We start from the raw sequence: 22,043 nt of genomic DNA, 5'->3' as shown, positions 1-22,043 counted from the left end.
AAAACTATGGAAAACAAAATAGTAATAACATTCAGAAAAAACAAAAACGAAAAAAAAGAAAACATCAGATAATAATATCGTTCTAAAAATAGGAAACGCGATAGGATAATACTAGTACTACAGCTAGGGAAGGGAGTACATATTTGGAAAAGAAATACGCTCGACTACTTAGAAATGTTATTGGGATGTGCTCATCTTCAAGTTATGTTTTCTTAATTTTCGAATAACTTTCATATAATTGATGTTTCTTCTGAAAATATTAGTACTAAAAGTCCACTCATAAAAATACTAGAAGGTCGCTCGAAAAACAAATATCAAAGCATGAATAAATGAGCACCCCTATCTTTACAATTTCTAATAATATACTACTCGTAGTATTTTTTCCTCATATGTCCAAGTTTTAGTGTACAATATACCAAGTCTGATGAGAGATAGCATGTTCATACCTCCCTCTCTCGTCCAATGTACACTCTAAGGGGTTGTTTGGTAGGGTGAATAAGAATAATGCAGAATAGTGTGTATTAGTAATGCATGGATCAGTAATGAATGTGTTAGTAATGCAAGTATTAGTTATGCAGATATTATTTCTTATCTACTGTTTGGTGTGGTGTATTAGAATTATAATGCATTGCATAATTTTTAAGAAAAATAGTTGTTTACAAAAAATGTCCTCCATATTCTCTAGTTTTAAAGAGACTTTAAAGAGACAAGAGGGGTTGTTCTGATGGTAAGCAACCTCCACTTCCAACCAAGAGGTTGTGAGTTCGAGTCTACCCAAGAGCAAGGTGGGAAGTTCTTGGAGGGAAGGATGCCGAGGGTCTATTTGGAAACAGCCTCTCTACCCCAGAGTAGGGGTAAGGTCTGCGTACACACTACCCTCCCCAGACCCCACTAAGTGGGATTATACTGGGTTGTTGTTGTTGTCAAGAGACTTTAAGGACAATTATGTCTTTAACCATACTAATAAATGCATTAATAGCCTTGGTATTACTAATGCCATGGTTTTCTATGCATTACTTATACATAAGATAATACCAAGTATGATATATAACTAATACAAGTATTAATTAGTTATACACAGGTTGAAAAAATGTACCATACAAGGTATTAGTAATGATAGAGCTAATGCTTGCATTATTTTTTCTAATACCTCCTACCAAACGACCCCTAATAGTACCACTATCACATAGAGTATTAAGAGATGCTCTTGTTATTCCCAATTCTCAAACCCTAACCTGTAGAAGTGATTTTTTCACTCACATTCTGGAAAGTTCTGTTAGATTCAACGCTTTCTCTATGCCTATCATCCCTTTTAACATATCAAGTAGATTTAGATCATGGGGCAACAGTGTAAGCATCAAACACGGACTAACATCAAAATACAAGCCACAATAGCTCATTGAGAATGTTTTCGCTTTTGAACTATCCACAAGTAAAACTTCATCCACAAACCTAAAACAGTAAAGATCTATGCACAATGCCTTGTTAAATCATAATTACACATTTAACCATAGTATGTAGAATATCATGGTTAAAGAACTGGACACTGAAGTTAGTAAGGTACTTGACAGCATATATAACCAGCAATTCAAGAAACTCTGCTGCATTTAGACTGTCAATATTGATCACATCCGCCTTTAGATAACTCCGGTGCATCTGGTACGAATCCCCTGCCTCCGAACAAGGGTCGCATAAATGAATCATCGAACTTTCTCCAATAGTAATGAATGGTGTGAGAAGGTTTCTTAGGTAGCATGCTCAAACTGGCTGGTCGGCAAAAATCAACATTTCCCATCTCAACTTCAGGTTCTTGTTTGTTGGTGAGAAGTGGGTGCACGAATGATCGTTTAGAAGAAATCATCAGGCTGCTGAAATCTTGTGATGAAGGCAACAAGACTTACAAGAGGCTTAGTTATCAATCCGAACACCTAAAAGGGTTCAAAAAAATTAGATTTAGCTAATTCAAAATTAAGCGTTAGTATAACAAAGAACTTCTAGAACCTTTTAATTTTAATTTTTATTCTTATCTTGTATAATATTGGCCTGAGATGAGTTTTATATGGAGTAACATGGTTGGTGATAATTCATATAGCCTATCCCGACTTGTTTGAGATAGAGACGTTGTTGTTATAGCTGTTGTAAAACAAATAATGCAGACTTGACTCTTGAGAACATTTTTCCTTCCAATTAATACAAATATGGAGAAAGTTAGAGAATTTGTCCTCTACAACCGCCTTTTAGCTCATTTTCGGGTGACAACTAGTATAACGTACTTATGGAATTCAGTAAATACAACAATTCACGCAAACACCAGTAAGCAGGGAAGTTGGCCATATGTTTTTTTTTTCAACTTCCAAATAGCTACAATATGTCAAAAGAAAGGAGAAGGGACGGCCACGCTCAATGAGGAGCATACATGCTTAACTGCTGATCTATATATTTAAGAAGTGAAAATCTAGTAGTGTTTTTTTTTCTTTCTAAATTTATGAAAGATACTTCAAGCTCTGGTCAAAAGAAAGATGATGTTTACCACTGTACTGAAGAGGACAATTGTAATTGTGCTGGTGATCATAGCTGCATTTCCTGGCTGTTGAGTGTGGCCAAACCTAGTAAACTGCACACCAGAAATCATTCCTCAATAAAGCAACATCACATTTAAAATACAAAAAAATATTTTCTCGAAATATTCCCTTCAGGAGAAAGGGGTAAAAAAGCTTAAAATAGCTAATAAGATTTAGATGAAAAACTGAGAAGTTCAAATATACACCTGATTCTAAGCCAATGCCATAGAGACAGATCCTCGCATTAAACCAGCCCACCATATTGTAACCTGTAAAGTCAAACAATTAAGAGGTTTCCAATAAGATTTAGCAATACAGCAGCAAGAAACAAGGACAAAATTCAGATATAACCTGCTGTCTGAAACCAATCTTGTCATGGTTAGATCATCGTTTAATGAAATTGGATAATAGAGACAACGGGAACACACATCATGCCCTTCCAACGAGAACTCGGCCAAGCAGCACGACACTCACTCCAACAGATTTTCCAGGACTATGGAATGAAGAATCCACAAAACAAGAATTAGCATAAATCAAAATTCCCAAATAAATGGAAATCCAACACACTTTTTATGTTAAATAGTTTTTACAGAATAAAAGGAGAAGACCAACGCATATCTTACTTTTACTAATAAAAGAAAAATGGATATAAGATGGTACATGTTTTTGACGAATCTACATTTCTCAATATCTAAAGCATCCATACCAACACAAAGGAAAATGAAAATCTCTGCAATAAATGACAGTGTTGCAAAAGCATGCCTATGAAAATTAGTTAAAACTAAGAAACACATATATAGCTGCTTTGACAAGTTCTTAAAATTTGAATCCAAGTTATAGAGAGACTCCGAATAAGTGATTATGTCACTTTAGAATTTTTGGTCACATTATGCCAGGTATAGTATGACATGACAATCCCACAGAAAAATACTGTAAGTATTCCACTTAAGCTGAAAAGTAGGGAAAATTATCATGATCAATAATCACACAAATTAAACTACGAAGAGTGGAGATAATAAGTATTAAGGTGTTCACATCGTACAAAAAAACTTACTTTTGCCATCACATATGAAAGGTAAGCCATGAGAATCATGAGAGCAACTTCACGATCAGTTTGTTGAAGTTTGGCAAAATGCCAAAGTCCCACATTGGTTGGGAGTTAAGTTTGGAAGGGATTTTTCCCCTATAAAAGAAGGCCTAATGTTTAGAATTGAGACACACCTCTCATTTGCCTTCTCATCTGTTTAAGGCATTTGTATCTTCTCTCTTTAGTATTATTTCACTTGTATTTTTGGAGTGAAATAAAATATTGGTTGTGTCCGAGGAGTAGGCAAAATTAGCCGAACCTCGTAAATTCTGGTGTTCCCTTTATTGTTGCTTTATTGTCTTATTTATTATTTGGTGGCTGTCATAATTTTTGGTATAGTAGTTGTGACTTATTCACACTATATACATTTGGCTTCCGCAACAATTGGTATCAGAGCCAAGGTACTGTCTAAGTATGCTCTGTGGTTGCAGCATAGTCTGATCTTCCACATCAGAAAAGATTTATCTTGGTAACTGAGTCAAGGTTCTGTCTGAGTATGCTCTGTAGTTGCAGCTTAGTCTGATCTTCTACATCAGAAAGGAAATAATCTTGATTTGTGTCGTCAGCTATTAAATAATATTTGTGTCAAATATGGGGGACAATAAACAAGAAGAATCTACATCAAGTGTCAACAATACGTCATCATTGGCATCTTCGCTTATGACAAGAATTGTGTCAAATGCGAAATTTGCGGTAGAAATTTTTGACGGGTCCGGACATTTTGGGATGTGGCAAGGCGAGGTTCTAGATGTCCTTTTTCAACAAGGGCTAGATCTGGCCATTGAAGAAAAGAAACCAGATGTTATTGGAGAAGAAGATTGGAGAATTATCAACCGTGTTGCTTGCGGTACCATTCGATCCTACCTTGCTAGAGAGCAGAAATATCCATACACAAAGGAAACTTCTGCAAGTAAATTATGGAAAGCACTGGAGGATAAATTTTTGAAGAAAAACAGTCAAAATAAATTGTACATGAAGAAGAGACTGTTTCACTTCACCTATGTTCCTGGTACCACGATGAATGAACATATCACCAGTTTCAATAAGTTGGTCACAGATTTGCAAAATATGGATACAACTTATGATGATGGTGACTTGGCCTTAATGTTGTTGGCGTCACTTCCTGATGAGTACGAGCACCTTGAAACTACTCTACTCCATGGAAATGACGAAATTTCTCTCAGAGAAGTTTGTTCAGCTTTGTACAGCTATGAACAAAGAAAGCGAGAAAAACAGAAGGGCGGAGAAGGAGAAGCACTGTTTGTGAGGGGTCGTCCTCAAAATCAAACGAGGACAAAGAAGGGAAGATCCAAGTCAAGATCCAGACCCAGCAAAGATGAATGTGCCTTTTGTCGAGAAAAAGGGCACTGGAAGAAAGACTGTCCGAAGTTGAAGAATAAGGCCAAACATAACAATGGAAAGGCCATTATGGATTCAAATGTAGCTGATTGTGATGATTCAGACTTCTCATTAGTTACAACAGAGTCATCAACATCATCAGACATATGGTTGATGGACTCGGCTTGTAGCTATCATATGTGTCCCAACAGGGACTGGTTCATGGAATTTCAAGAAGGAGAATATGGAGTCATCCACACAGCGGATAACAGCCCTCTTACCTCATATGGCATTGGTTCAATACGATTAAGGAACCATGATGGAATGATCAGAACATTGATAGATGTTCGATATGTACCGGATTTGAAGAAGAATCTCATCTCTGTGGGAGCCCTAGAATCAAAAGGGTTCAAAATCATTGCAGAAAATGGAGTGATGAGAGTATGCTCCGGTGCACTAGTGGTAATGAAGGCTAATCGGAAGAATAATAATATGTACCGCTATCGTGGCAGTACAGTTATTGGGACAGCGACAGTAACATCCAGTGACGACAAAGAGGCAGAAGCAACCAAGCTATGGCACATGCGCTTGGGACATGCTGGAGGAAAATCCTTGAAAACTCTATCAGATCAAGGATTGTTAAAAGGAGTAAAGGCTTGCAACTTGGAGTTTTGTGAGCATTGTGTCAAAGGGAAACAGACAAGGGTTAAATTTGGTACAGCGATCCATAATACTAAAGGCATTTTGGATTATGTACACTCTGATGTTTGGGGTCCTTCCAAAACACCTTCATTGGGTGGGAAGCACTATTTTGTAACCTTTGTTGATGATTTTTCTCGAAGAGTGTGGGTGTATACAATGAAAAACAAAGATGAAGTGCTGGGAATTTTTCTCAAATGGAAGACGATGGTGGAGAATCAAACAGGCAGGAGGATCAAGTGTATTCGCACAGACAATGGAGGTGAATACAAAAATGATCATTTCAATAAGGTCTGTGAAAATGATGGCATCGTCCGACACTTCACTGTTAGACATACACCACAACAGAATGGAGTGGCAGAACGTATGAACCGGACCTTGCTGGAGAAGGTACGGTGTATGTTGTCCAATGCTGGCTTGGGCAAAGAATTTTGGGCTGAGGCAATTACATATGCATGTCACCTCATTAATCGTCTACCATCTGCTGCTATTGATGGCAAAACACCATTTGAAAAATGGTACGGAAAACCTGCTGTAGATTATAACTCTTTGCACGTGTTTGGCTCAACTGCATATTATCATGTGACGGAGTCAAAATTGGATCCAAGGGCAAAGAAGGCTATTTTTATGGGAATTACTTCTGGAGTCAAAGGATATCGCTTATGGTGCCCTATGACAAAGAAAGTAATATTCAGCAGAGATGTTACCTTTGATGAATTTGCTATGGTAAATAAGGTAACAGAAGATACCAAACAAAATGAAGGTGCTTCTAAGCAGGTGGAGTTTGAGGGAAAATTTATTTTTCCTACACAAGAAGCAGAGGAGGAAACAAATGAAGATTACCCTCTGGAAGGAGAGCCAGTAGAGGAGATTCCAACTCAGGAATCTCAACAACAACTTGAATCAATAGCAACCAGCAGGCCAAAAAGAACAATAACGAAACCTGTTCGTCTCATAGAGACGGTTGCTTGTGCAACCTCAATTGTAGCTGATGATGTTCCTACTACTTATAAAGACGCTGTCCAAAGTTCAGAAGAAGATAAGTGGAGGATTGCCATGAATGATGAAATACAGTCCCTTCATCAGAATCATACATGGAGATTGGCCAATCTCCCGAAGGGAAAGAAAGCAATTGGGTGCAAATGGGTATTTGCAAAGAAGGAAGGATTTCCTAACCAAGTAGATGTTCGCTACAAAGCAAGATTGGTGGCCAAAGGATATGCTCAAAAGGAGGGAATTGATTACAATGAAGTGTTTTCTCCAGTTGTAAAACATTCCTCCATTAGAATTATGTTGGCTTTGGTAGCACAATTGGATTTGGAACTAGTTCAGATGGATGTAAAAACTGCGTTTTTACATGGAAACTTGGAGGAGGAAATCTACATGACTCAGCCAGAAGGATTCAAAGTTGCTGGAAAAGAAAATATGGTGTGCAAACTTGAAAAATCGTTGTACGGATTGAAACAATCTTCTAGACAATGGTACAAGCGATTTGACGAGTTTATGTTGCGGCAAGGGTACAAGAGAAGCAAATACGATCATTGTGTGTATTTGCACAAGCTTAAAGATGGTTCCTTTGTATATCTTCTCCTATATGTTGATGATATGTTGATAGCTTCCAAGAATTCGGAAGAAATTGATAAGTTGAAGATTCAACTGAAGAAGGAGTTCGAGATGAAGGATTTGGGTGAGGCAAAGAAAATTCTTGGCATGGAGATAATTAGAGATAGACGTTCAAAGAAACTCTGTTTATCTCAAAAGGAATATTTGAAGAGAGTACTTCAACGTTTTGGCATAGATGACAAGACTAAGCCAGTTAGTACTCCACTTGCTTCCCATTTTAAGCTAAGTACTACTATGTCGCCAATGGATGAAGCTGAACGAGAGTATATGTCAAAGGTACCATACGCAAATGTTGTTGGTAGCTTGATGTATGCAATGGTTTGCACAAGGCCTGACATTTCACAAGCTGTTGGAGTTATTAGCAGATATATGCACAATCCAGGGAAGGAGCATTGGCAAGCTGTGAAGTGGATTCTACGGTATATTCATAATACTGTAGATGTCGGGTTAGTTTTTGAGCAGGAAGACAATCAGTCTGTAGTTGGATATTGTGACTCAGATTTTGCGGGTGATATGGACAAACGAAGATCAACTACTGGTTATGTGTTTACTTTTGCAAAGGCACCAGTTAGTTGGAAGTCTACTTTGCAGTCAACAGTTGCTTTGTCTACAACAGAGGCAGAGTACATGGCTATTACAGATGCTGTGAAAGAGGCAATTTGGCTTCAAGGATTGCTAAAGGAGCTTGGTGTTGAACAAAAAGGTATCACAATTTTTTGTGATAGTCAAAGTGCTATTCAATTAGCGAAGAACCAAGTTTATCATGCAAGGACGAAGCACATTGATGTTCGGTATCATTTCGTACGAGAAATCATAGAAGAAGGTGGAGTCACGGTGAAGAAAATTCATACTACAGAGAATCCTGCTGATATGCTGACAAAGGTGGTGACTGCGGTCAAGTTTCAACATTGTTTGGATTTGATCAACATTGTTGAACACTGAAGATTGAAGATGAAGACACAACCAAAATTTGTTATTGAGAGAGAATTGAAAATGTGGAATTTTGCCAAGGTGGAGATTTGTTGAAGTTTGGCAAAATGCCAAAGTCCCACATTGGTTGGGAGTTAAGTTTGGAAGGGATTTTTCCCCTATAAAAGAAGGCCTAATGTTTAGAATTGAGACACACCTCTCATTTGCCTTCTCATCTGTTTAAGGCATTTGTATCTTCTCTCTTTAGTATTATTTCACTTGTATTTTTGGAGTGAAATAAGTGCCTGCAAGCGAAAAGGACGGTTTCTATAGTTACAAATGAAAAATACTTATAGATACTCAAGTTGATACCCATAGAAAACATTTTGAGAGGTTTTGGTCATACCATGTCGTTAAATTCTTTTCCTGAATAATCTATACACTAGGTTCAAAATCAGTATGACTACATAAATAGTTCGTGATATATCAGAATGGTAACATCTAACTCAATAATTAATAAGGCCTAGGAAACCAATTATTGCACAAGGACTACAAATTATTCTGGCGTTATTTGAAAATTCTGCTTAAATTCTCTGAGGAAAAGTGAAGTTTTTCATGCATTTAATCTTCATGTATATCACCGATTACACTGAGTCTACTATAGTAGGAAATGCAACCATAAATAAGAAAAAGGCTTTGCTGTTAAGAGCCAATAAGTCAAAGAAAAAACTCCTATAGTAGCTTGTGACATTAAAGAAGTCCGCTCTTAGAATAAATCTACTATGAAGGGGGACATTCCTAGCTTTTTAATCACTTCATTTTTTGCTGTTTTGACAGGTAAGCCACAGACTGAAGGGGGATGTGGGTTGAACATTACAGTAATTAATTAAATTAAAAGAAAGAACATGGAAGAAAGATAAGCATACCTGCCAAGATATTAGGTATGCACTTAGCAACCCTACCTGCATTTAAGAGCAAGATTTCATACAACTAGTTTCCATTAGGAGATCGAAAATATTCAGACCTTCTCAAACTGAAAACAACAAAAATATTAAATAGGAAATGATAGATGTCTTGCCAATGAACACATACTCTTCTATGACCAAAACAATGTTACAACAGTCAAATAGTGTCAGCTGTTTGGCCATCTCTGATAAAAGAAATGGAATCCATCTCTCAGAACAAAGTCGTGAAGCAAGTCGAATATGAAGAGCATGGATACAAGCTACGTCTTGGAAGGAAAGACAATTCTCATCGAGAGTTCGGTCCAGGCTCAAGATGAACGCTGGAAGCATGCTTAACACATGCAAGCCGAACGGTAAGTGGTATTTCCAATGGGGGATGGGTGAGTAACGTGTAAGAACCTGTTCTTGAGAGGGAAACAACAACGGGAGAAGGCTGTTAATACCCTGATAAGGAAAAGGAGATCCGCATTGATAAGTAAATAGTTTAAGAAAGCGATAATTAGTGGCTGGTCCGAGAGGATGATTAGCCACACTAGGACTGAGACATAGCCCAAACTCTTATGGGACAAAGGTGTGAAGGAATGGCCAATGTGCGTAAAACATAAACAAAGAAAGAATGCTACTCACCAAAACTCCCAGCAAAGTGCTTGCAAGAACAGGTAGAACAAATTTCCGGTGAACGATAAGGCAACCCTTGAGTTGATGTTGGAGAGGTCCAACTTCTGGATTGCATTAAAAAGCACCACAGATGTTGCATCATCTACCACTACTCCTTCGCCAAAGACTAGACTATAGAATAGAGGTGTCTAATCCTGATTAAGCACCTGTGATTATACTCAAACCATTCAGTTCACATAAGTTGCTATCTCATATCTCCTTTACTCGCATAATCCATCTGCAACTTTTGGCGGAAATCCGTACCTGCAATGTGCAAACAGAGTCTGTTGCTGAAAAAATAGCTCCAATCGCTACAGAATAACAATTTGAAATCATCAGAAGACAAGAGTCAATCAATTTAAAGAAAAATGCCAACCATGAAAAAGATAGAGGCCAGCACTTTATGCATTTCATAAAATGAAATGATTATATAAGGATTGGTTCTTTGACCCTCAAATTCGGATCAAGAAAATAATTTTTACAAGATTATGGCACGACGATGGAATTTATTTTGAAATTCAGGTCAATCAGATAGAAAGCACAGAAAGGAAATTGCACACTTTCCATATTTTTGTGGCTTACCAAAGTTACAACATCTACAATTGATAACCTGAAACATCAACTACAATATGAAGAAGAGGAAAGACTAGTACCGAGATAATCTCGTAGCTCCAGAAAACCAATATCAAGCTTCCCAAATAACTCCTAAAACAAAATTTTCAAGTTAGCACAATTAACAAATAAACTTAACAGCAGTGAACAATTTAAAAGGAGTGACAACCTGATTTTACAAACACATTCAAGATCATATGAATCTATAAATGTGCAAAATTGCAGTCTAACATTGTGTCAATCCTTATATCTCCGACAAAGCACTTTATGAGTGCAAACAAGTGGGATTGGTTATAACTTTAACTCTGCACCGCTTAGATGCACAGTTCAAATCTTACTAAGGGCATTCCCTCTTGTAGCTCGTATATGAGGTAATATTATGCAAGTATGTCCGCACGGGCTAAAATTGCAGTTCAGTGTTTACAACATTACTCTGTGCCACTTAGGTGCGGAGTTCAATCCTACTAATTGCATTCCCTCTTCTAGCTCGTACAGGAGGTAAGCCTTTTATATACGTGCATAGAATTAATGTCGTAATCTGATAGAATTAAGAAGTTTGTAATACTTACCTCGGAAGCAAAGTAACTGAAAAAATGTGTCAACTTTGACAGATGCGATAAATTTTTAGGAAAATGACATTGTATAGCCACTCTTAAAATAATAGTAAAAAAATATATCATTTATAAGCCACAAGAAATTAAATAGACCAAACTTACAGGGACTGCACCTCCAAATATGAGTTTCCTTAGAATCTGGTAGCATTAAGAATGTCAGCTTCCACTTCCTGAAAGGTTAATTCTTTTCCAAATTTGGATAGATTCATATGCTTAGTATACTATTGCTCAGGACTTGGACACAACTAGTACATTTTTCTTGCACCAATTTGTATAAGTTTTGAGATGGCATATCCTGCATTAATAATGCTTACTGTTGCACATGATGAGGCCTAACGTAAAGCACCACCTATTGAAACATCTTGATCATTAGATACAGCCACTAAAGATCGTTGGCATGAGAATCAAGCAAAGTAGAGACATAAATAGATCCAAAGAAAAGAAGCAAGACGACTACCTCCGTTCCTCTCCTTAGACCGACAATATTACAAGACAAAAACAAGGCGATTATTACCTAATATAATAGTGTGAATTCTAATAATAATACCTCACAAACAAGATAAATCTTGTTGCATTGGAGTTTTATTGATTATAGGAAGAGTTTTCCCATGTTAGTAATAGTATTTCTTGAAAGATTTACAAAACTTAAAAAACTGATTAGCAAACAATTCAACCCATGCTAGAGGTTTCCCTCCTTTTGCTGCACTTCCTTCTTGCCCATCACAGCAGAGAGTCAAAAAAGGAAGAGAGAGTATACATATACTCATCACATTCTGAAACAGTAAAGAAAATTACAACAGAGTAAAAGAAAAGGAGTGACACAGAGAAATCCATCTTTAGGCTCAAAAGCTGATGTACATGCGCTCTGCAAAGAAAATTACACTGGTCAAACTCCTTCACATAAAATGAAATGGAGAAGGTAATAAGTTCGTCTATACTCACATATTTTCCCTTGGTAAGAGCGCTCAAGACTTAATCAGTCAGTAACGACCTGAATCCTGTCTTTTCCCATCATATCTTCAACTTCTTGCTTAATCTTCAGAGCAGATGCTTCAAGTTGAGGGCTCTTCCCCAGTTCGATACTTTTTAATGAACAAATATCCCCGAAACTGCGTGGAATCTCCTCAAGCTTACGACATTCCCACAGTTCTAATTTCTCAAGCACAGGAAAGGATTCCTCTCTAACCTCCCACTTGGAAAGATTCACTCGGTCCAAATACAAACATTTGAGTTTCTGGAAGGTGTCTTCCTCCCCCAGGTTCCACTCTTCCCCCTCGATGATTGTGTCTACAAGGTACAGATCTTCCAGCTTGGGAAGTCTTCCTATTGTTGATAGTGAATCGGATGTCAGAGGAAACTCAAACAAACACAATATTTTCAAACTCGAAGGGAAGAAAAAATCCCACAGCCGATTCGTCGCTACAGACGGTGCACTATCATTTGTATTTGAACTTTCAAAAGTTGCATTGAGATGTTCTAGTTCATTTAGGAAGTCCAGTTTCGGGAACCAATATCGCTCTGTTGAACAATCCCATGATTCCTTGAGATTAAAACTAAGCTCTTGAAGATTGGGAAACCTTTTGAAAATATCCTCCGTGTCTTTCGAATAGGAAAGTTTGAGTCCCGATAATCCTCTCAACTTCTCTAACTTTGAGTCCTCTACTACCAGTATTGGTTCATCTGTATCCAAATCAAAGAAAGCACAATCATCTATGTCCAGCACTCGCAACTTTACAAGATTCCAAATTGTCGGTAGTAGTACCAAGGGTGGTCCGTCGTTTACCACCTGTAGAGTTTCTAGATTCCAAAGATTTGAAAAAGACAAAGGCAGAGATTTAACATCCGTCTTAATGTTTAAGAACCTCAAATGGACCAATGTGCATATTTCAATGAGCAAAGAATCATTCACCTTGATAAAAGAGTCATCCAGTTGCAAAACTCTAAGAAGCCTCAAGTGTCTTAGATGACATATATCATAAAGACTATTGTCGAGTTTCTGTCCAACTATCCACAAAGAATAGAGGTGTTTACCAGAATGCCTTCTCTTTTTTGAATCGAACAGGACAAAATTGTTATGCCCAAAGTGCTCCTTATCATATCCAATGATCATTTGACGTGGCATCAGATCTGAAGAAGAAGATGATGAAGCATTTGAACTTATCAAGTCAAAAAACTTTTCCTCTCTTGCTTTTATCAAACAAAACTCATGCACAAGATCATGAATTTGGCAAGACGGGTTATAACCTATCTCATTGAAAGAAATAACCAAGCTACTAGAAATTAAATTATCCAAATAAACATCCATCACTTCTTCCACACTCTTCATCTCTGTGTGTTCCGCAAATCCTTCGGCATGCCAGAAACTTTTCAAAGTGTTGACTGAAAATTTTTTGTCCTTCGAAAAACTTGCAAAGTAAATTAAGCATGGCTTTAGGTGATCTGGTAAATGGTCATAACTTAATGCTATAACCTTCATCACGTCGACTTCATTCTGGAAAATGAAGGAATGCAAATTATTTAGAATTTCAAGCCAAACAGTCTTTTTCTTTTCCTTCTCAGCAATGACTCCAGCAATCAGATTAACCACCAAAGGAAGCCCTTTACAATTTTGGATTATTTCTTTTCCAGCATCCAGTAGTTCATCAGGGCAACTTCCATTTTCAAAGACCCTTTTCTCTATTAACTCCCAACTTTCTTCTGGTCTTAGCAATCGAAGGTCAAGAGGATCACTGTGGCATTGTGCATGCAAAGCCACTTTCTTATCTCGAGTTGTCAAAATAATTCTACTTCCTTTCTTAGCTTCAGGGAAAGGTCTTGTTAACTCATCCCATGCTGCAGTATCCCACAAGTCATCTAAGACGATAAGGAACCTCTTTCCAAATAGATGTTTCCGTAGCTCATTAGCAACATCAATATTATCGCTGTACTTCGAGACTGAGCCAGTAACTTGATTAAAAATGTCCACCAACAACTTCTTCTCGTCATATTTTTTATCAACTATACACCATGAACGAATGTCGAAATGACTAGAAACTGACTTATCATTATACACTTTGTACGCCAAAGTAGTTTTACCGGAACCCGGCGTACCAGTGATCGAAATGACATCTAGCATTTTCGGTCCACTGGTGAGCTTACTGATAATCAAATCTGTCTCCTCTTTAAAACCTACGATTGTTTGACCAGTTGTTAAAGACTTCCTTTCAACGTACTTGGTGGGAGACTTCACAACTAGGAGGCCCTTGTTCTTTGGAATCTTCTCAACTAAATTCGGGACCTCTTCTTTGGTAAGCTTGATTTTTTTTATGACAAAGGGAAGTGAGAAAATAAGATGCAAGAGACCATTATCTCGTACAATAATTGAATCAATGACATCTTTTGCCTCATATGATAAATCTAGAACACGTGCCCATAGATCTTTATACAATTCTTGCTCAACATTTATCAAAAAAGATCTTATGAATTCTAGATCTTCATTCACCAGCTTAATTTCTTCCTTTATCAATGCGACTGAATAAGCATTGGAATTGAGCAAATCATTCAAGTGTCTGAGTAGAAGATGCATGAAGAGGGGACCATCACTCATGGGGAAACAGAGTTGAGATGAGTCCGGGGCTTTCAAGCAAACATCTTTGAGATATCTCTTCAGGAGTTCAATATTTTCAAGCAAGCCTAGAGTCGCAGTGTTTGTTTCATTGGTACTCTCTCCATTCTTTGATTTCTCTTCTAAGTCGCGAGCAATAGCTGATACGTCCCTGGTAAGTGCTCCAACACGTGCTAGGAATTCAAACAACTTGCCATTATGAATAGAGTCCTTAGGCACATCAGTGAGAATGATCAATAGGAACTCTATCATGACATGAACGTTTCGAGCCCCTGAAGTGTTAGCGGTAATTATATTCACCATGTACTCTTGTAGATGAATCAAATATCCCCTAAGAATGTCTGGATAGGTTTCTAGGAGCTGTTTAATGAAGCATCCAACTTCTGTTGACGTTGAAGCTCTCAAATTAGTATAACATATGTGCATAACCTCCAGTTCAACTGGAACAGTCTTCAAGATTAGATGTGCTAGCTCGAAGAGTCGAGAACCTCCATGAATCCGACTATCCCAAAGGAAAAGTCCTATTCTCTCAGCCATAAGTTGAAGCTGAGGTAAGACGTATTCAATAATCTCATGCTCAACGCAACCATTCACTTTCAACGCATGGAAATCTCTTATGTTGCCACATACACCCTGAAGAATCTCATATTCATTCACTAAAGGAAAAACCTGTTTAGCATGATACTTGGATAGATGATGGAGATTTAGGAGGAGGAAGTCCAACTGCTCCTCAGTCATGGTGGCACTTGATCTAGAACGACGACAACGTGAGTTGGTACGAATATTATACCTGAGGCGAGGAAGGACATGCCGCATTTCATATTTAAACCTCATGTTGCGGCCAACATGATTGACAATTGATTGAACCAAATCTGCAACCTCTTTTCTTTTGCCAGTCATTATATCTTCAAACTCTTCCAAATCGGAATAAGAAAGCTGGGTGTATGTACAAAAAAATGCCAGCACCAATTTCAGCTTTTCAATTCGAACCACCATAATATTTTTTTGATTTTCTTCGTTCTTTAACCTCTCCAGGAATACCAGAACATTGACAATGTCCTTGCGAAAAGCAGAAAAAGACACCTGCCAAAAGACCAAATGTTGCATCAAATTTTCATAGCCACATATCTACCATTCAATACTTTACTCTATACAGGCAACTAACAGACTTTCTTCTAAATAGCCTGCAATTACGGCTTATTTCGAAAAAAAGTGAAAATTTTGTATGGCCAAACGTCCCCTAAATATTATTAAATCTAACCTGCGTCTCGACAGGATCTCCAAGCGAAACTACACCCCAGGATGGCTCTGATGTTTCTGACGGATGCGTAGCTGACGAACCCTAACAGATGACGGAGCATATAATATAAAATATTAACACATTTTATTAGATTAAAAAATAGCCTCAATGGATAATTGAATAAAAATGGCAATTGATCTGTTATCACAAGTTATAATTCAGTAATAGCGTTAGAAGATCTTTACACTATCCATCCTTGTGTAAAACATTTATATATATATTGAGGATTAATTGGATAACCATCTAAGTCAATATTAGTTTTAATACGTATGACTACATATTACAAGAACAACAACGACAACAACAATCCAGTTTAATCCCGGGGATGGTAGTGTGTAAGCGGTCCTTACCCCTACCCTGAGTAGAGAGGCTGTTTCCAAATAGATATCGGCATCCTTCCCTCCAAGAACTTAACACCTTAGTCTTGGAGAGACTCGAACTCGCAATGTCTTGTTTGGAAATGGAGATTACATATTGTAAGAACAATTGTGTAATTAAATACCTGAGTTGTAGAGCATAGTTCCAGTATTTTCTTAAAGGCCGCTTCAAGGAATCCTCCACAATAGTTGAAGAGAGTTTCTCTTTTCTGATATTAGAAAGGAAAAAGTTAGAGTGGAGAATAGGAAAGAATTACCACAAAATACATGTCACTTCACACCATAACAAAAAATGACCCATGTTTTTAAGTTTTACCCGATCTAGCCCATCGTTTGAAAGCTAATGCAAATTCAAAATTTGTATTCTTACAACTACGGGTGTACATGGACCGGGTTGATTTGATTTTTATCAAAATCAAATCAAACCAATTATTTCGGTTTGGATTGGTTCGGTTTTATCGGGTTTTTCGGGTCTTTTTATTACATGAATATTATTTCAATCTTACTTTGTTAAAATTATAGATAAAGCTTTGATAAGTGAATGTATATTTAGTAAATATGGAAAATATCGACAAACATATGATCTATTAAAGTATTCTAATTGGAGAATTTTTTTAGTAACACATAATAGTTATTTTCTTAGCCGTCTAACAATAATTTTTCGTTAATTTACACTTTTAAGGAGGATCCCAAATATTTCTACATTTTCTAAAGAAAATTCACTATAAAGTCTTAAAAATATAAATAAAATTTATATATTTATATGTCGGTTTGGTTCGGATTTTTTTACTCAATACCAAACCAAGTCAAACCAAACCTAGTCGGGTTTTTTAATCGATTTGGTTTGATTTTTCGGTTTGGTGCGGTTTTCTGGTTCGGTTTGAACACCCTTACTTACAACCATTGCTTCTAAAAGCTATGAAGTTAAATTTAATTTGTATTCTCACAATCATTGTTTTCACTCTCTCTTCTTCTCACATCTTCTACATATGCTTTAAGGGGATGTTCGCCATTACTACTTCTCCCCCCTATGTCATCTGGTTGTTATGTAAGAAAATTGAAGAGTAGAAATCCACTATTGAAGGCTATTCAAGCTTTACTTTCGAAAAGAGGACTTTTTGAGTTTGTTAGTTGTTTGAATTGAGTGTAGTTCTGATTGATTGAAAATATCAAAAAGAGTTCAAAATTTAAATTTGAAATGATTTGGAGTAAATTTGAGCAAGATTTGAGTTAAATTTCAGAAAAGATGCAAGGAAGAAGACGAAGTCAATTTTTTGTATAATTATGTATAATCTTGTATAATAGTGTATATGAGTGTATAAACACATCTTATACACTATTTTCACTTTTATACACCTTTATACAAGCGTCTTTAGACGAACTTCTTCCACGATTTTCATATGCAATTCTTGTTCAAAACCGGTCCAAATCTCCATTAAATGACTTCAAATTTTATATACAACCTCTTTATACTATTTCTAACAAGTCTAAATAACACCCACTCCAAATTTCTTACAAAATTAAATTCGAAATTTAAACCCACATATTTAAACTTGTTAAAAATCTAATTTTCACCACCCAAATAGATTTAGTTTGTTGAACTAATATTTGAATCACAGTTATTGATTCAAAAATTAACTTAAAAGCTTGAATATTCTTTTTTAAAAATTAAATAGTATTTCGAGAACCTATTGGAGTTGGATGTTGAATCTTAGCCTATTATCTTTGGGCTAGTTGATTGTAAATTAAAATATGGGTTATAAAATTGAAAAGTAGGGAGCCCAGTTATTCTTATGTGAAAATTTTCCGGAGAAAAAACACGTTGGTTTCTTCTTAATTTGCAGAAACCTATTTATAATTTTGAACAGATACAACTTTTAAAGAAAGAGTCATAAGAATTATGTCACTTCCTTTTTATATATTAAAATAATACATACATATTATATTTTGAGGATTAATTGGATAATCCTCCAAGATAATATTAGTCTTACAACTTGTTTGGACGGTTGTTACGCATTGTTTGGACGGTTGTTACACATTGTTTCATAATGTATCGTATCGTACTGTATTGTATTGTACTGTATCGTTTGATAAATACAATGTTTGGATAGATTGTGTCGTTTGCCATCGTTTTATGATATCACACACCAGCAATATGAAGAATAAACTTGCAATATTATAAATAGAAATTATGATACATGATAAAATTACTATATAAAAAGGTAGGGTAAATGATAAAATAAAATAATTTAATAATAATAAAGGGTGAGATTGAGAGAAAAAGACAAGGTAACGACGCGACCACACCAAATCAGTCGTTACATAAAGTGACACATTTCGTCGTTCTGTAACGACAAATTTAATGATAAGATACAATACAATTAAAGTAACAATCAAATCAAACATTGTATTTAAAGTAACAATACGATACGATACAATGGGTAACAACCATCCAAACAAGGTGTTAATAAATATGACTAATACATATTGTATGACATACCGATAATTTGGTTGCTTTCCCTTTCTCGCTTTCTCCTTCGATTTGTTTTCCTCTTTCCATTATTGTAATTTTCACTGGTCAGTCCCCAAGTAACTGAAGAAAAGAAGCGTAAAAAAGTCACAGTAGAAAACATGATTGCAGATATATATAGCCATACATAAAAGTTCAGTTAAACAAACTTTGTTTAAGTTAATAGAGATTAAGATCATAATTGGCTAACCTTTTTACTTGAATGAAGCAACAGAGAGTATGGAGCGGTTGTTCCTTTCTGTTTTTTGTCAGTAAAATATTGCTTACTTCTCATGTGAGAGAATATAAAATGCTTCTGTATGAGAAGAATGAGATTCCAAAGGCATCTTATAAAGTAGCTTTACAGGTGAGGATGAGAAACTATTCCAAATAATGATGCTAAAGATAAAATGACCAAAATATGGCCCTTAAGTTTACTAAAAGTGAGAACTGTTGATATATCTAACAAAATGTGGTCATAAAATTTAACGGAACTATAAATAAACAAAATTTCATGTATGTCGAAATTTTATTGCATACAACGTGAAGTAAAGGTTGAAAAATGAGAAATAAAGAAATAAAAGATAAATAATATAATTTTTATATATATTCAAGCAAGAAAGTTACCATATATATATAATTACATTGTGGGTAAGCCAAGTGGCAAGCTAATAAATGCAAATAGTATATGGTAACTTTATTTTATATTTGACTATGTTAGTCTTTTTTTTTTTTGACCAAAAGGAAGATAATATATTAATACTACTGGTTATCGTCTGTTACATCACCTTCAAAGTAGCACGTCTCAAGGACATTCAAATTACCCCACTCGGCTAGTTGGGCACAAACAGTAACAGCCATAGTTTTTACAAAATAAACACAAGAAGCCCTATCCGAAGCTAGATTATTTATTACATAAGAGGGTGGGTTATTCAGGAGTTGGAACTCACTCCCTTCCTTCAGTGCTTCCCTCGCCAGCTTGTGTGCTACTTTGTTCCCTTCCCTAAAATTATGGATGATCCTCGGCTCCCTCAGCCGGAGCATTAACTACCTGCAAGAATCAATGATTGTTTCATGAGTACTGCAGCCAACTTTTAGAAGTTTTATTACCTGTGTGGCCTCCGTTTCCACGACCAAAGGGGTGAATCCCTTTGTTAGGGCAATTTTGAGGCCCTCCTTAAGAGCCTAAAGTTCCACATGCAGAGGAGATGTTGCAGGACATCTGTGTTGGTAACCTAATAACCAACGACCATTATGATCTCTAAACAGACCTCCTAGTCCTCCTACTTTTCCTTTATCATTGAAGGCCCCATCAATGTTAAGTTTATAACTGTGGGGAGGAGGTTTATGCCAACTAACTTTGATTGCATGGGTTGGAACAGTGAATTTCTCTTTTCCAGTTATAAGAATATACTCTATAGCTAGGGCTACAACAGTTTTGGGGTTAAGGTGGTAATTGGTATTTTGGTGGTTGTTGTTATTTCGATTAAGCCAAATACTCTAGAGAAAAAAAGGATAGTAATCTTTCCATGATAGGAGGGATGAGGGTGAAGTGGTGTTCGTATTGTGCATTGTTTCTAACCAGTACGAATAATCAGATCATGGGTTGTAGTTAAACCCCAACCTATTCCATATGTTTCTAACTGCATGGCACTGCAAAAAAATATGTTCTATAGATTCTGTGTCCTGCTTACAGACTGGGCACGTGGGATCTATGTTAATACCAATATAAGAGAGGTATGATCTAGTGGGTAACTTATTGTGACGACATTTCCATAAAAGAAACTTCATTTTTCTTGGGCATTTGAGCTCCCAAATCCAACTAAAGTCAATAGGCGGTTGATCACTGTGAGTACTAAGGTTGTAGCAACTTTTCGAAATGAATTTTTCATCCCCCGTTAGGACCCAAGTAATCTTGTCAGTTTTCCCTATGTTTGGATGAAGGGTTAGAATGCAGTTAGTAATATCTACTGGGAGGTTAAAAGAAATTTTTTCTAATGCCCACTTACCATTAGTCCAAATATCCTTTATCAAAAGATTTGAATTATTATTGTTTAGAGGACCTGCAATAACCTTTCTTAATTCCGAAGACTTAGGGATCCAGTTGGCCTCCCAAATATTTAGATTAGAACAAGATCTGGGGATCCATCTTAACCCTTTACTACAAATGTCCCATCCTTTAATAATGCTCTTCCATATATAAGAACTGTTGTGATTTTTTTTAGAGCCATATAAAGAGGTTAGAACCTTTGACCAAGGCCGGTCGATATTATGAATAAGTCTCCAAGTAAAACTAGCTAGATTAACTAAGTTCATATGCCTAGCAGCTCTAATACCTAGCCCATCGTGGCACCTATCTTTGGTAACTATATTCCACACAACTAGGTGGATTTTTTTAGTAGTTGAGGTCGATCCCCAGATGAAGTTTCTCTGAAGCTTATCAATATAGTTGAGAATTTTAATGGGAAGGAAGTTGTAGTGCATGTTGTGATTTGACACATTATTTAAAGTGGCACGAGCTAAAGTTACCCTTCCTGCCATGCCGAGTATGTTTGATTTCCAGGAGGCCAATTTCCTAGTCATATTTTCTATAATGAATTGGTAATAAGAAGAATTAGGTTTGTGATTTGTGATGGGATATCCTAGATATTTTCCAAAGCTTTTGCTTGTGTTGATATTTAAAAGCTTAACCATCTCTTTGGTAGTATGCTTAGGGCAATTCCTGGACACTATCAATTTTGATTTATTGTGGTTGATTAGTCACACATGCATGCATGCATGCATACACACACACACACACACACACACACATATATATATATATATATATATATATATATATATATATATATATATATATATTATACACATATTATATATGGATTATATATAAATTATACATTCTTCAGTTTTTTAATTTAAGTGGTAAGTCGAGCACTTATTTATTTTGATTAGATAAAGCCAAAAGAAAAATATGGAAGAATTTTAACTAAACACTAAAAATATAAATAAAGTTCCTATGTAGACAATTTATATTTAAACTAATATTTTTATAGAGAAATAAATTAATTTTTTGTAAAAAAAAAAAGACATAAAAAATAAGATAAAAGAAAATAAATATAGAAAAGATGTTTGAAAAATCTAAAAACCAGAAATAAGAGATGACAACGAATTTCTTCTTCTGTTTA

The 22,043-nt window shown here is 36.1% G+C and overlaps 1 protein-coding gene across 9 annotated transcripts; it reads right to left on the bottom strand.

Annotated features, from left to right (window-relative positions):
- Positions 1–1,380: 1,380 nt before the first annotated feature.
- LOC104236338 (putative late blight resistance protein homolog R1A-3) lies at positions 1,381–19,155 on the bottom strand. 9 transcript variants are annotated; one of them, XM_070168485.1, is made up of 13 exons: positions 19,067–19,155; positions 18,847–18,939; positions 16,472–16,555; positions 15,931–16,011; positions 12,008–15,752; positions 11,168–11,930; positions 10,493–10,544; positions 10,104–10,150; positions 9,144–10,006; positions 2,913–3,054; positions 2,768–2,830; positions 2,531–2,614; positions 1,381–1,928 (listed from the first exon to the last, which is right to left on the bottom strand). In XM_070168485.1, exons 2-5 carry the CDS (start codon positions 18,904–18,906, stop codon positions 12,042–12,044), a joined length of 3,936 nt encoding a protein of 1,311 aa, XP_070024586.1. In that variant the 5' UTR covers positions 18,907–18,939; positions 19,067–19,155; the 3' UTR covers positions 1,381–1,928; positions 2,531–2,614; positions 2,768–2,830; positions 2,913–3,054; positions 9,144–10,006; positions 10,104–10,150; positions 10,493–10,544; positions 11,168–11,930; positions 12,008–12,041. The 9 variants fall into 9 exon arrangements, with proteins under 9 accessions (XP_070024586.1, XP_070024583.1, XP_070024584.1 ...); XM_070168482.1 differs by lacking the exon at positions 10,104–10,150 and having other exon boundaries at positions 9,144–9,179; positions 9,310–10,103; XM_070168483.1 differs by lacking the exon at positions 10,104–10,150 and having other exon boundaries at positions 9,144–9,581; positions 9,810–10,103.
- Between the last annotated feature and the right edge of the window lie 2,888 nt (positions 19,156–22,043).

This window comes from Nicotiana sylvestris, chromosome 2 (assembly GCF_000393655.2).
Source record: "Nicotiana sylvestris chromosome 2, ASM39365v2, whole genome shotgun sequence".
NCBI lineage: Eukaryota > Viridiplantae > Streptophyta > Magnoliopsida > Solanales > Solanaceae > Nicotiana > Nicotiana sylvestris.
Note: the sequence above shows the minus strand (reverse complement) of the source record. Positions and strands in the feature narration are given on the sequence as shown.

Excerpts from the sequence above, each read along its gene's own strand:
- LOC104236338 (XM_070168485.1), bottom strand. The coding sequence starts at position 18,906 with ATGGAAAGAGGAAAACAAATCGAAGGAGAAAGCGAGAAAGGGAAAGCA. Across the intron at positions 16,556-18,846 it reads GGAAAGCAACCAAATTATCG|AAAAGAGAAACTCTCTTCAA; the intron begins GTATGTCATACA and ends TTCTAATATCAG. Across the intron at positions 15,753-15,930 it reads GAGATCCTGTCGAGACGCAG|GTGTCTTTTTCTGCTTTTCG; the intron begins GTTAGATTTAAT and ends GTCTTTTGGCAG.